Genomic DNA, 16,195 nt, shown 5'->3' on the forward strand with positions numbered 1-16,195 from the left:
ATCTGTCTCCGGGCAGATTCGGCTCTTGTGGCGTACACCCACATCCATTAGCGCTCGCTCATGAAATAGTTTTATTTTCCCGCGTTAATTACAGCTCTGTATGCAAGTGCTTTGGTGGCAGTAAAATGTCTGCGCCGCATACAAGGGCATGAAGATGTCCTGGCTGACTCCACTTTAAAACGTAGCACTCATATCTCTTTTCACAAAATTCCCATCCAGGAATCGGAATGATTTATCAGTGAGAAATTAAGGTTATCGCACTTCTTTGTACTGTGGTCATTCATAACGTGGCACACACACAAAGTGTCACTCTTTCTTCCTCACTGTCTTCCTGCCAACGTGACCTTTTCTCTCTTTGGGTGACAAGAGGCTGTTTCCGTGATCGCCCTCCTTCTCGTCTGTCACCCCACAAGACCTCCGTCACCCCCTTGCGCTCCAACACGTCTAGTCGTCAGTTTGGCAGTGGAATGGCTTCGGATGGGAATGTGAAATCAGCCGGTGCCTCGTGCAGTCTGTGTGTATTGCCACTTAGATCTATCATCTGGATTGATCACGGTGTAATTGCCTATTATTGAGGCTAATTTAACCCTATCCACAGGAACATCCATCTGCCGCCGCTATTATAACTGACAATCTACAAATTACTTACCCATGCAAATAGTGACCCCAGCTGACCTTTTCCTACTCTTCCTGTGTAATTATACAAACAGCTCCTCTAGTAAATAAGATTACTTCACCTTTCCATGTGTTCATTTACTCCTTGATGAAGGTGAAATTTAATTTTCATGTAGATTCAGGCCGGAGTGATTCTGTAATGGATGCTGATGTTTTGGCTATTAACGACAGCAGGGCTTCGAGAGTGCAAGACTACTGACTCCTCAAAGTAGTTGAATGGGTAGTTTCCTTTTGCAAAAGGCGCCAGGTGGGTCCATCAGGTGAAGGTGACTCCTCTTTAAGAGTATGATGGTGCCGAGTCTCCGTTCTGTCTGCTGGGCCACTTCAGAGCCGGTGTCGGTATCAGATCCGGTCTTATAGGTGTTAGATCTCAATACACTCACCTGTAGCTTTGCATAATAAAGTTCCTTCCTTCTCTCAGGCATATCTATACTAGTCGGTCTCAACTGGTGGGTCATGACCCAAAAAATGGTGGTAGGTTTGTTCTGTTGCAAACAGCAGGGGAAAAAAACAATGCTACTTATTAGAGCTGTAGTCTAGCAGGTAGTAAAAAATGCAAAATTTATATATAACATTTAAAGGGCCATGATGCACCAAACCAACGGTTGGCCATTGGTGGGTGTCTGTCGGGCTAGTTTTTGCAGTTTGTTTCACATCGGCAGCAGTTTGCCCAATTCAGCATGTTGAATCTGCCTTGGAGCCGTCGGTGAGAGCGATTGCTCTGATTGGCAGTTCAGTGCATGAGAATAAAAGAGAAATTAATGAAAGCAAGCAAAGAAGTCAAGATGGCACAGACTGAAGGCTATTATAATTGTACGTAATCTTACCTGAGCATTCCAGTATGCAAATATTTTAATAACATGAGCCGCCTGGAATGAAGAAAGTGATTGGCGTGGTTGGCATGAAACGGTAAGCAAGCGCTGCTTTGTGTACGGTTTGTATATCTGCAGTCCTAGTGTCGTTTTTTTTCTTTTTGAATGATGAAAGTAGACTTGATACCTGCTTATATAGACCGTTACTTCCTTACACACAGGCGCAGAACGCACATGTTAGTTGGTAGTTGGCTGTAGTCTTTGCAATGTGCAAGGCGACAACACAATCTGCTTTCATCACCGCCAGTGTAGTTCTTTGACATCGGCTTTGTGCGCCATAGCCTTTAAGGTTAAGTTTACAGATTTTCAAACAGTTTTGGTACAATGTGAGTAGTATATGTAAATGAACAATGTATACTCTTTCTACATGTTACCTGCACCCAGATATCCCCATTCTTCTTTTAGCAAAGGTCACCCACATACAGTCAGGGGTGCGTTTCCCAAAAGCATCGTTAGCTAACTAACATCACAAATTCTTTGATTACTAACACAGTTCAACGATTTGGTGTTTCCCGAAACCATTGTTCAAACGAACATCGCAAACTGCATCGCTAAACTTGTGTGGTTGCTCAGCTCTCAAGCTGTGGTTAGAAGCATAGTTTCTTGTTTTTATGACATGTGGACTTAATAAATCTTTATCTTGAGCACAAAAAGCAAGCTGACATTAAGTACAATGTATATCTTTTATTTAAAATATATACAAGTGTGCATGTGCGTACTTGCTCTAATACGTAAGAATGAGCCTATGATTGAATCTGGAAATAAAGCAAAATAAATGAGAAAAATGATAATTAGTCCTCAGATGCCATGTCCGTAATTTATAGCAAAAAATCTAGCATTAATTTGATTTCAAACAGATTAATTTAAAGAAGTTATTACTCTATCACCTGTGTGACATCATTCACTAACGTGGTTGAACAACAGGTTTGTCAACGAAGCATCTTACTATGGTAGCTAAGCAGCGACTTACGTTGTTGTACGGGAAACACACCCCAGGGTCCATATGTATAAAACTTCTCAGAAATGCTCTTAAGAATCGACTTAAGTTTTGACCGAAGTGTCAAAAAATTCTTAATAAAGAGTAGGACTTTTCTAAGAGTAGGAGATTTTTATAAAGAAGCTAAAAGCAACTTTTAGTAAAGTCTAAGACTGATTCTTAAAGGTGCCCTAGAATTAAAAATTGAATTTATGTTGGCATAGTCAAATAACAAGAGTTCAGTACATGGAAATGACATACAGTGAGTCTCAAACTCCATTGTTTCCTCCTTCTTATATAAATCTAATTTGTTTAAAAGACCTTCGAAGAACAGGCGAATCTCAACATAACACCGACTGTTATGTAACAGTCGGGGTGTACGCCCCCAATATTTGCATATGCCAGCCCATGTTCCCAACATTATGAAAGGCATTAGACAATGGCAGCCAGTAACACCTGGATCTGTGCACAGCTGAATCATCAGACTAGGTAAGCAAGCAAGGAAAACAGTGAAAAATGGCAGATGGAGCGATAATAACTGACATGATCCATGATAACATGATATTTTTAGTGATATTTGTAAACTCTCTTTCTAAATGTTTCATTAGCATGTTGCTAATGTACTGTTAAATGTGGTTAAAGTTACCATCGTTTCTTACTGTATTTACGGAGACAAGACTGACGTTATTTTCATTATTAAACACTTGCAGTCTGTATAATGCATAAACACAACTTCATTCTTTATAAATCTCCAACAGTGTAGCATTAGCCGTTAGCCATGGAGCACCATCAAACTCATTCAGAATCAAATGTAAACAATATAAAAGCATACAATACTCACATAATCCGACGCATACATGCAGTATGCATGACAAACACTTTGTAAAGATCCATTTTGAGGGTTATATTAGCTGTGTAAACTTTGTTTAAGGCAAGCGCGAGCTCCGTGGGCGGAGAGCGCGAGCAATTAAAGGGGTCGCAACCTGAATCGGCACATTTCTAATTATGCCCCAAAATAGGCAGTAAAAAAAAATAAATTAAAAAAAATATATGGGCTATTTTGAGCTGAAACTTCACAGACACTTTCAGGGGACACTTTAGACTTATATTACATCTTGTAAAAAAAACATTCGATGGCACCTTTAAATCTGCTGTACGTAAAATTTTTTTGTGTTTAAAATTTACAAAAAATTATATAATGAGAATGTACAACATGAATCCATTTTCCAAACTGTGTTTTTGTCTTACCCTGAATCATTATGGTACACTTATAATAAGTGTTTATATTCAGACTATTTCAGACCGAACTGGTAGGACCCGCCGCAGAGTATCACAGTAACTGCGTGACTCGCCATAGATACACACAGAGAAAAGTAGCTCCGGCTACAATGTTCTTCCACAAGACGCGTGCAGTTCTGTTTATTAACCGCTAGAGGGCTACAGCTTTAAGTGCTAACTGAACTCGCACTTAAGTGTTGTGAACTAAGGACTACAATGATGTCAACTCAAAATGGCCGCCCTCAATCTCTGAATCAGCCAATAGCGAGCCTGCAAGTGTGAAGTCACAGCAGCACAACATCAATAATTTAATGTTATTATAAAAAAAATAATAATTTAAAAAGAAACTGAAACGTTTTAATATTTAAATTTATTTTTAAAAATAGCTTTGCATTGTGCAAATTAGTGTTGATGGTGTGGAATCTTTTTCTATTGATATATGTCTCCTCATTTACAATTGGAGCAATGATGTGTCATGAGTTCCATTAATGGCTCCAACAACTCCAGGGAAGCCCACTATCAACATAAAAGTGGCTTTCTTTTGCAGCATGGTTTGATGGTCAGTTGGAAAGTCAATGAACTGCCATAGAGTAGTGGCCAAATGCCATATGAAAATTGACATTTTCAACCTTAATTCAAATATTTTTTAAAATGTGTTAAAAGATTTAAGCATATTGCATAGCTGTGCTTGGAGTCAATTGTTTCATGTGCGATAATTAAATTATTTTTGGCCAGGCTGTTTAGCACATGCAAAAACAAGAGGACCAATGGAATATTAAAAACGAATTTAAGTCGTAGTCAGTGTGTGCTTTTTTCTGAGCTTTTTTTGTTTTTCTGAAACCTGTAGCTGTAGTTTTTCCCCTCTTTTTTTTTTTGACAAAAATTTTGTCGGATAAATACCTTTGCTTAGTTTAGTGTTTTAATCTTCTCTCATATTTTAAAACATTTAAATAATATAAACATCAAAATATGAGGAAAATATTTTTATTTTTATGGTTTAAGCAAAATTGTAGGGTCTTTTTAAAAAAAAAAAAAAAAAAAAAAAACTTTGCACATCTGTTTGGTGTGGTAAGTTTAGCAATGACTATTTAAGAGCATGCTTACTGTGGACTGATGGGTCCAAGTCCTCACTGGTACACTGCTGCATTTTTCCAGTTACCAAAAAAAGGTAATTAATATTTCGTTTGTAGGTGTTACATTTAAAGTTATAAAAAGTTCATTCAAAGTCATTAAATGAATTAAAATGCATTAAATGTATTAATTATTGTTTAAGTAATATTTATTACATTTATTTAAAGTTATTACTTTAAAGTTATTTCTTATTAGGTCAGTTACAAAAATAATTGTCAATCAAGTATATATCTTTTTATCAACTCCATGTCATCATATAACTCCAATACATCATATCTTCATTAGAAAACATGAGTCTCCTCTTCTTTGCTGCCATCTTGTTACTCCTAACTAGGTTAGGAGACCTCTCCAGCTCTCCTAAATAATTTAGGAGCTGAGACCTGGTCTTGACACTTAGGAACCTTGATGAATCATACTTATTCTTAAGTCTAGGAATAAGAGTAAAATGACATCATTTTTAGAATTTTGACACACTTAAGAAGACTAAATTTTTACTCTAAGTGGCTTTATCCATACGGGCCCTGATCAACAAGGAGCATCACAGCCTTTTTTCTCTAGTCATGTAGCACCAATTTTTTCCCCGTTTCTACTGCATAGACAGCCGAGTTCTATTAAACTTTAATGTTAATTCAAATAAGACAAGCTCCAAGTGTAATTTTTTTTAAAATGACAAAGCTTTTTTAAGTTAGTGGGGTTTTTTTTCTTTATTGTATGTCTTTTTTCTCCATTTCCTGTGGGGTTTTTTTATATATTTTGTGCTTTTATTGTCATTTTCTATGCTTTTTGTACACATTCTGAACCATTAAGCAGTTTGAACTCTTTTTTATGCTTTTTATTATTATAGATTGAATTAATGCTGTTTAGCATAAATACCTGATTTCATGTGTTGTGTTGTTTAACTTTGACCATCTAGGTGTGGGCTGTAAACTCAGCAGGTCGGGCCGGTAGCCCCTGGGCTCAAGGTCACACAGGTCCAGCTCCTCCAGAGGGGATGAGCCCGCCTAAATTCCTGCACATCCATGCCACCACAGCTGTGGTGGACATCAGCCCACCCACCAAGCCAAATGGCATTGTCAGCCTCTACAGAGTCTTCACACAAAACAAAGACTCATACCAGCTGGTACATAATATACACTATACATATTCTTATACATATAAAAAACTAAGAATATATATTAACAGAATTTTAACTTTTAACTCTTTCGTATCTGTGCGTGGAGCTGTCTGAGGGGACTTCCCACCAGCAGACTCTCCATGGTCTTAGGCCCTTTACGGTGTATTCTGTAGGCGTGGAAGCCTGCACCTGTTTCCTGTGCTGCAGCCGAGGCCCTTTGAGTGAGCTCCGCACCCAGGCCTCTGCCCCAGCCCAGCAGTCCCCACCACGTCCAGTCGCCCTCACCTCTCGCTCAGCTCTGGTAGAGTGGGACATGCCTCTTCAGCCCAATGGCATTATTGAGAGGTGCAGATCTCACAGAAAAAATATTTATTTTGCATGATAATATAATCACTTATTCTGAATCAGTGGTATTAATAGTTAAAGTGTGTGATTTCTACCATGTTAAAATATATTTATATAAAGTATTCAACACAACAACCGATGATATGAGTTTGAGGTTGGACTATTTAGCTTCTCTGAGCTATGACATAACGAGGAAGTGTTTGAAAAGTTAATTAGTTTTGCGATTCCATGTGGTGCTACTAACATCGCTCCCATCTCTATAGCTGTGAGCTCCACATGCGATCATCCTGTCCTCAGCCGCTGCAGCCGGTCCCTGTACCTTGTGCCATTGGCCCAGTGGAAATCAAGTTTTTTGGGATGGGGCAAAGCTTCAACATCACTGGATTACTGCCCTATGCCAACTATGAGCTATGTGTGGTGTCATACAATAACATGGGCAGCACTGTTTCTGACTGGGTCTCCATCACCACACTCAAAGAACGTGAGGACTCTCTCCTTCTCATTCCTGTTCAGAACTCTAATACTGTATGGCTCTGATTACTTGTTGCTAACAGAAATTATAAATTCATTTTACCATCTGAAATTCTTAAAAATGTTCTTCTACACTTATGCCACATAAATAAAAAACACCTCTCTTGTTGTTTCTTTGTAGCCCCTCAGTATAAGGAGCCATTTGTGGTGCACAGTAACCTTACCACTGTGTTTGTGGACTGGAGTGGCTCTTTTTCTCTGAACGGACCTCTGAGTGAATACAGTTTAACCGAGAGCAACCTGCGCATCTACAGCGGCTTCCACAGCTCACTGCACATCCCACGCACTTCTGATAAAAGTATGACAACTATGGTTATACTAAGTATGACCTCAGGCTAGGCCTGATTTGGCCCATGGGCCAGACTTTTTTCTGTCTTACAATGAAACATTTCATTGGTCTCCTCATCATCCCCCCAATCTCTGTTGTCTCTTTTCACTTCAGCCTTTGCATTTCAAGTTACCTGCACCACTGACAGTGGCAGCGCCAGCTCTCCTGTCATTAAATACAATACGGCCACCGGTATAGGTACGTTTACTCAGGCCTGGTAGGTGAAAGCGACTGAAAAAACCGAGCAATGTCTCCATTCTGTCTGAACTGAGATGCTCCTGTTCCAGTATCATTGTTGCAAATTAGTCCTCATTGAAGCTCAGTTCACTACATTGATTTTGGCAAGTAAATAAATGCTAAAAACAAATTTAAATATAACAAATGGTTTAAGTCACACTCAACTAAAAACATCTATGGCTGTTGCAACCCTCATTGTCTCATTGCAGACATTTTTACTACTTTCAAACCTATAGAACTTCATCTGGTGAAACGCTCCCACCATTAAGCTAAGGAACATACTGTATGTACTGTAAATATGGGTGTTGTTTCACAGTATTTGCAGCAAATATATAATATAAAATTATTTGTAATAGGGAAAATATATAATTAAATATAACAACTAATTATTTTCATGTTTCTTATGATATACACAATATATTTTTAATGACATAATGCAAAAGGTTGCAAGGTAATTCGAAAGTACTGGCAGTCATAATATTAATCTATATTTAAATTTTTAATAATAAAATGAATTATTAATAAATAAAAGAATGTCCTCTTTTATTCAGTATTATTGAAAGTAAGCTATGGGGTAGCTGGAAAAGTCTTCCCGTTTAAGACTAAATATTTGTATTGGTTTTTAATTTTTTTTTCTTATCTTAGCATCTAATCTGTTGCCCACAGATGCAGTGGAGTCCAGTTCTGGAGGTAAAACAGGTTTGTATGGGGCTGAATACAAGTTCTATACCGAGTTATGGTTCATCATTCTTATGGCGTTCCTGGGGCTGCTGCTGCTGGCTCTGTTAATTGGTCTGGTGCTGAGAAGAGCCCTGAGCAAGCCTCCCTTCATCAGAGAGAGACCTCCAATAGTGCCCCTGCAGAGGAGAAGTAACAAGTATCCGCCTAATGACTCCTATTTGGTGAGACTCTTTATACTAGACCTCTAAAGTTTGCTGTAACATTCTACCAGTTTTAATAATTTCATAGAGTTGTGTGTTAAATTATAGAGGTAGAACACAAAAGATGCATGCAGGTTATTTTTCATATTCCTTTTATTACTTGACAAATGTTTACGCTCAAAGCTGCAACATGCATTTCCTTCAGATGTCCAGAAGAGGGAGTGCTAACACTTCTCTTCCCACTGCTTCTGTATGGTGATAGAGACAACGACAGAGACAATGTCATAGTGACAAAGAGGAAATAACTATGTTCAGATTAGCATACTAGTACTCTTACTATTTATACACTTCTGTTTAAAAGCTTAGGCTCAATATATATAAATATATATATATATATAAATAAATATATATATATATATATATATATATATATATATATTTTTTTTTTTTAAGAAATGAATACTTTTATTCATCAAGGATGCATTAAATTGTTGCATTAAAAGTGAAAGTAAAGAAAGTAAAGTAAGAATTCTGAGAGAAAAAATGCTTTTTTTTTTTTTTTTTTTTTTTTTGAGGACCAAATCAGCATATTAGAATGATTTCTGAAGGATCATGTGACTGAAGGACTAATGGCTGCTGAAAATTCAGCTTTACCAGCACGTAAATACATTCCCCGCAAGAAATTTTACGTTGAAAAAACATTCTCAGAACATCCCCACTTGTGTAAAGGACGTTGCCTAGTAATGTTCCCAGTATGTTCAGAGACGGTCACGATGTGGAGTTCTTTTAAGGTTTGTGGGACGTTATTTGGTGGACCTTCACAGGACATTCAAGATGTTCTCTGAACGTTTAGGTAACCATATTTTATTTGGAAATGTTCTCAGAACGTTCCTGCTGCCCTTGTCAAAAAATTGAATTGAAAATTAGAGCTAAATTGATTAACAAAAGCAGCTGTTCAAACAAAATCTATTTTTTCTTAAATGTCTTACTAAATATCTCTTGCAGTAAGTCATTAGCTAACAACAACACATGCATGAGATAATGTGACTGCTATATCAATGCATCAGCAACTACACAGTTACTGCTGCCATTAAATAAAGCAACACACAGCAGAACAGAAACATTTCTGGATCATCATTGACTGAAGCACAGGCTCTACTCTCCAGCACAATGGTGACCTCACAAAACTCAGATAACAGAAACAACATTAAACACTATCAGATCTCTCTAGATCTCTGCATCTTCACTTATTACAAACCACTCTGACTTTATTTCTTTCATACAAAACTTCTTAATGAGGTGTTGATGTTTTATCAAAATTTATAAATGTCACCGTTATGGAGGTAAGCGCTTGCTTTAGTTGGGCCTTATTTTTTTCTTAAATTGTTGGAACTGTGTTTCTAATGCACATCTGATACAAAAAAAAAAAATTATTGTGAGAAAAAAAAGATCAAATAGATTTGTTGATGAATATATCATCATATGGTGGTCTTATTCACTGATCTTTGAATATTGTATTTTCTTTCATGTTGTTAGTCCTATGATAATGCATAAAATCCTGTCCTGCTTCAATGTTTTGAAATTTTTTATCATTTTGCAGAATTTATTCAGACAGCATTATGTAGACTCACACAGACATCAAGATTCTGCGTATGATCCTCAACAATGGTGACAAAATTTTTGGAATAACAGATCAACTCTGAGCATCACAAAACAAGCTACTAAAGACACAAAAAAAGATTTTTGTTTATTGTCATCATTGTTGAGGTTCATACGATGATTCATGATGTCTGTGTGAGTCTAAAAGAATGTCTTAGAACGTTCAGAGACAGTCACAATGTGGAGTTCTTCTAAGGTTTGGGAATGTTTAGGGGATTGTTACTATAGGACGTTCGTACTATAGGATTTCCCAAATGTTCCTTTTGTAACATTCTTGCACGACCATAAAATAACCAAAATAGAACGTCCCCCTAAACTCATATTGGGAACATTATTAAATGACCAACAGAGGACCATGTGGGCACGGAACGTTCTTATGTGACCATAAAATTAACCAAATCGAAACATCCCCCTAAAATCATATAAGGAACCTTGAACTGCAGCACTTTCATTACCAAAATGTTCTATAAAATTTCTGAATTTTTATCACTTTTAGAGAACTTTTAGGCAAAGCTGTGCAAGGTCACAAGAACGTTGCCTTCTAGATGTGTGTTTTATAGAAAATAATAAAGTTTGAAGTCACCGTTATTGAGGTGAGCGTTTGCTTTAGATGGGTTCTTGATTCTTGCCATTTTAACATTAGATTATCTCTGGCTACTTTGATTGTGTTTTCAAGTCATGTTTGTTATAGCAAAAAATACAAGAAAAAATTCTGATCAGATGAACTGGGTTGTTTAGTGTCATCATGGAGTGTCTTGATTCACTGATCATCACCAAAGTCTAAACTATGAGTGTATTATATGTTAGTTTTGCATTAATTAATGGTTATATATATATTTTTTTTAGGTTCATTATACAGAGTTTTGAGCAGTGTCTTTTAGACTCACACAGACATCATGAATCAGCGTATAAACCTCAACAATGGTGACAATAAACAAAAATCTTTTTTGTGACCTTAGTAGCTTGTTTTGTGTTATTCAGAGTTGATCTGTTATTCCGAAAATTTTGTCACCATTGTTGAGGATCATACGCAGAATCTTAATGTCTGTGTGAATCTACATGATTGTGTCTGGATAATTTCTGCACCATAATAAAATTTTTCAAAATGTCAAAGCAGGCAAGGATTTTATGCATTATTATAGGATAACAACATGAAAGAAAACACAATTTTCAACGATCAGGGAATAAGACCACTGTTTGATGATACATTCATCCACAATAAGCAACCAAATCCATTTAATCAGATATTTATATATTTATTTATTTATTTATTTATTTTTTTTTTGTAACAAATGCACAGTTACAACAATTGGAGAAAACATAAAGTCAAAACATCAAGGGTCAGGAGACGACTAAAGCAAGCGCTTACCTCCATAATGGTGACATTTATAAATTTTGATAAAACATCAACACCTCATTAAGAAGTTTTGTATGAAAGAAATAAAGTCAGAGTGGTTTGTAATAAGTGAAGATGCAGAGATCTAGAGAGATCTGATAGTGTTTAATGTTGTTTCTGTTATCTGAGTTTTGTGAGGTCACCATTGTGCTGGAGAGTAGCGCCTGTGCTTCAGTCAGTGATGATCCACAAACACTGATAATTTGCTGCATGTTGTTTTATTTAATGGCAGCAGTAACTGTGTAGTTGTTGATGCAGTGATACAGCAGTTACATTAGCTCATGCATGTGCTGTTGTTAGTTAATGACTTACTGCAAGAGATTTGCATTTTAAAGAAAAGCTTTTGTAAAATTTAACCAGGAATTACCTGTAAAGAGCTTTTTTTGTAAGACATTTAAAAAATGTTAGTTTTTGTTTGAACAGCTACTTTTGTTAGTCAATTTAGCTCTAATTTTCAATTTTTTGACAAGGGCAGCAGGGACGTTCTGAGAACATTTCCAAATAAATTATGGTTTCTTAAACGTTCAGAGAACATCTTGACTGTTCTGTGAAGGTCCACCAAATAACGTCCCCTAAACTTTAAAAGAACTCCACATCGTGACCGTCTCTGATTGTACTGGGAACATTACTAGGCAACGTCCTTTACACCAGTGGGGACGTTCTGAGAATGTTTGGTTTCACGTACAATTTTTTTTGAAAGTAGGCAGTATACAGTGCATACTAAGCGATATTCAATAAGAAGCCAGCTCGTGTTCAATTTAAAACATACAATTATAACAGCATAATTATATTTTACTTTAAATACACTCCCAACCTTTAAACTGTCGCCTTTCTCTTTAAATCTGCTGTGTTTTTAACTCTCTCTGTCCTGCACTGCTCTTGCTACTCCAGAGACCTTCCTCTGAACTCTGCTCTAATCATGCTTCTACTGCTCTGCTTCAGCCTGATGCACCGATGGTAAGCGTACTCCTCTCTCTCTCTCCCCTTCCCAGTTTGACAATATACCGGACTCCTCCTGCAGTATAACACTAAAGCGTTTTGCCATGCACACTGAGGTACAGGCTCTCTGGGAAGTATTTCAGAATAAATTCTCACCATAGCCTGCTGTATTGGCATGTTTTGCCCTTTTCTTCATTAGTGGTACTTGCTAAGGAAACTCTCTATTACCGTTTCTTATACTAATATACTAATTACCAAAGTATTTATGCTACAGGCATGAATGTCTTTTGTGGCATTTGCACTTTTGCATGAACAAGCACTCATGTCCTTTTTTTAATATATATATATATATATATATAAAATCCAATTTCTTTTCAAGTGTGATTCTATAGATTCAATTTTATTGAAGTAAATTAATGCCAAATGTTTTTGAAATAAAAAGCTTGTTGAATTGCTCTAACTGAAAAAAAAAAAATGCATTACATTAGCTGTACTTGCATTTAGATGCACTGTATTTTTAAGGCTTGCATTTTTATGGGATGAAATTCAACACAGTCGTATATTTAAGCTGTGAATATTTCAATTAAAAATATTTCACACACATTTTCATTATTAAAAATTAAATGATTCATATTCACATTTCAAATTTCACTTCCAAGATATTTATTCTGTTTAAAAATACAACCTATAAAATTCGACTAGCAATTTTCAGTCCATTTTATTTCGCTTTACAAATTCGCTTCCACAAATTCAGTGGTTCAAATTCGGCAGAAAATTCAACATTTCACATCCGGGAACTGCAGGAAGAGCAGTAGAGTGCCGATGCATCATCTCTATCTGCTGTTAGTCTTCTTCACCAGCAGGTGCCGCTAGCGGCTGTTTAGGAAGACCAAAGCAACGCTAGTAAGTCATTCATTCATAAAAACGGATTTACAGAATTAGAGCAAGCGGTAAGTGAATGTGTGATGATTATCAGGGCCAGTATAAATGCAGAAAAGCTGATAAAGACACAAAAGCTGCATTTATGTTTAATTCAGTGTATTTACGCTTACTTTCCCAGTGTAGCTACAGCTTTCTCTACAGTGAACAAGATAACGTTATTGCCCGATGCTGGTGTACAGATCAAACGTTAAATCTGAGATAGACATATATTTCTCTCTGTTGTTTAGTTTCCTTAACTTTATATCGCAGCGCTGTGTTGTAATACTAGGGCTTCCCTCATCCGTCATAGCTGCCATCAGGACATATAAACTCTTAACACAGCTTAATGGACTCGTACAGTGATATAAAAGACCAAACTCGCACCTCATTTGTGATGTAGGTTAGACTATATAGGCTCCAAGAAAGCAGATACTGGCATAAAGTTGATTTGACGCTGAACGTTTGATTATGATATTCGCAAATTTAGGGACCGTCTCTAAAGTTACGACATTCTGTATTCACGTTTCTACCTTCTACCAAACTCTTGTAGACACACATGAACATATACATATTCAAACACACCCCACTCAAAGTACATGCATATATACTATTTCTTTTTTTTTTTTTTTTTTATTTTTTTTACACGTTCATCACACAATTTTTTTTTTTTACTTTGTTCATTTTTTATTTTACCTGATCATAGATTATCCTGCTTATACAAATTTTAAATTAAATTTAGAAATAAAATTAACTAAGTAGAACTAATTGTGTGATGAATGTGTAAAAAAAAAAGAAAAAGTATATGTGCATGTAATTTGAGTTGAGTGTGTTTGAATATGTGTGTGTGTGTGTGTGTGTGTGTGAGAGAGAGAGAGAGAGAGAGAGAGAGAGAGAGAGAGAAGGGTGCATCACTCTTCGACCTGGCACCTATAGATGAACACTTCACAGGTAGTTTTGGTGATTGTAAATCATTCTCATCAAATGCTATTGAGCTTTAAATTATGGCATTTTTTTGTATGATCCAATACAGTAGTGAAATACATAGCAATCTTTACATATTACTTGACAGTTTATTTGGAAACACTTTACAGTAAGGTTCATAATGTATTAACTAATGTGAACTATCCATGAGCAACACATTTGTTGTTGTATTTGTTAATCTTTGTTAACGTTAATAAAAATACAGCAGTTCATTGTTCATGTTACTTCACTGTGCATTAACTAAAGTTGACAAATACAACTCTTGATTTTAATAATGTATTAGTAAATGCTGGAATTAACATTAACAAAGATTAGTAAGTGCTGTAGAAGTGCAGTTCATTGTTCGTTCATATCAACTATTTAATATAAAGTGTTACCTTTTATTTTAATAAACATCAAAAATCTAAAAAGGTTTGCATTATACCTGACACCTAGATGAACAATTTACAGTTGGTTTTGTGACTAAGTCATTCTCTTTAAATGCTATTGAAGGTAGAAACGTGAATATATAATGTTGTAACTTTAGAGACAGTCCCTAAATTTGCGAATATCATAATCAAACGTTCAGCGTCAAATCAACTTTATGCCAGTATCTGCTTTCTTGGAGCCTATATAGTCTAACCTACATCACAAATGAGGTGCGAGTTTGGTCTTTTATATCACTGTACGAGTCCATTAAGCTGTGTTAAGAGTTTATATGTCCTGATGGCAGCTATGACGGATGAGGGAAGCCCTAGTATTACAACACAGCGCTGCGATATAAAGTTAAGGAAACTAAACAACAGAGAGAAATATATGTCTATCTCAGATTTAACGTTTGATCTGTACACCAGCATCGGGCAATAACGTTATCTTGTTCACTGGAGAGAAAGCTGTAGCTACACTGGGAAAGTAAGCGTAAATACACTGAATTAAACATAAATGCAGCTTTTGTGTCTTTATCAGCTTTTCTGCATTTATTCTGTCCCTAATAATCATCACACATTCACTTACCGCTTGCTCTAATTCTGTAAATCCGTTTTTATGAATGAATGATGACTTACTAGCCGTGATCTCGTCTTAAACAGCCGCTAGCGGCACCTGCTGGTGAAGAAGACCAACAGCAGATAGAGATGATGCATCGGCACTCTACTGCTCTTCCTGCAGTTCCCGGATGTGAAATGTTGAATTTTCTGCCGAATTTGAGCCACTGAATTTGTGGAAGCGAATTTGTAAAGCGAAATAAAATGGACTGAAAATTGCTAGTTGAATTTTATAGGTTGTATTTTTAAACAGAATGAATATTTTGGAAGTGAAATCTAAAAGGTGAATATGAATTATTGAATTTTTAATAATGAAAATGTGTGTGAAATATTTTTAATTGAAATATTCACAGCCTAAATATACGACCATGTTGAATTTCAGCCCATAAAAATGCAAGCCTTAAAAATACAGTGCATCTAAATGCAAGTACAGCTAATGTAATGCATATTTTTTTCAAATAGTGCAATTCAACAAGCTTTTTATTTCAAAAACATTTGGCATTATTTTACTTCCATACAATTTCCATTTGTTTTGGTGTTGACTGGCATTGCATGCAGAATGTGTACAGTTGGATTGTTATTAACCTCTTGTTTGCTCATCTATTCTTAAGTGACTCGCTGCTGCATATGATTGAGAGACTGAATGCGCAGTGATGTGGGGATTTGTGCTTTATATTGATATATCAGGGTTTGACTGACACTAAGATCGGAGGCACCAGCACCTGCACCAGCAACCACAGCTATCAGGCCAGCATGTCTGTGCTGCGCGTTCCCAGCCAGAGCCAGCTGAGCCATGCCTATTCCCAGAATTCCTTGCACCGGAGTGTTAGTCAGCTGATCGACACTCAAGATAAGAAACCATGGGACGCTGACCTGCACGGCACTGACAGCGGAATGGTGAGATAATTT

At 36.4% G+C, this 16,195-nt stretch overlaps 1 protein-coding gene across 1 annotated transcript in view; it reads left to right on the plus strand.

The window, feature by feature from the left end:
- The window catches only part of ush2a (Usher syndrome 2A (autosomal recessive, mild)), a 241,331-nt gene that overhangs the window by 222,049 nt on the left and 3,087 nt on the right, over nt 1-16,195 (plus strand). Inside the window, exons 64-71 of the mRNA XM_067367352.1 lie at nt 5,846-6,052; nt 6,153-6,391; nt 6,655-6,872; nt 7,044-7,220; nt 7,365-7,448; nt 8,154-8,389; nt 12,315-12,380; nt 15,974-16,183. Of these exons, the coding sequence (XP_067223453.1) occupies nt 5,846-6,052; nt 6,153-6,391; nt 6,655-6,872; nt 7,044-7,220; nt 7,365-7,448; nt 8,154-8,389; nt 12,315-12,380; nt 15,974-16,183 (1,437 nt within the window). The remainder of the gene's footprint in view (nt 1-5,845; nt 6,053-6,152; nt 6,392-6,654; nt 6,873-7,043; nt 7,221-7,364; nt 7,449-8,153; nt 8,390-12,314; nt 12,381-15,973; nt 16,184-16,195) is intronic.

This window comes from Chanodichthys erythropterus, chromosome 18 (assembly GCF_024489055.1).
Source record: "Chanodichthys erythropterus isolate Z2021 chromosome 18, ASM2448905v1, whole genome shotgun sequence".
NCBI classification, from domain to species: Eukaryota; Metazoa; Chordata; class Actinopteri; order Cypriniformes; family Xenocyprididae; genus Chanodichthys; species Chanodichthys erythropterus.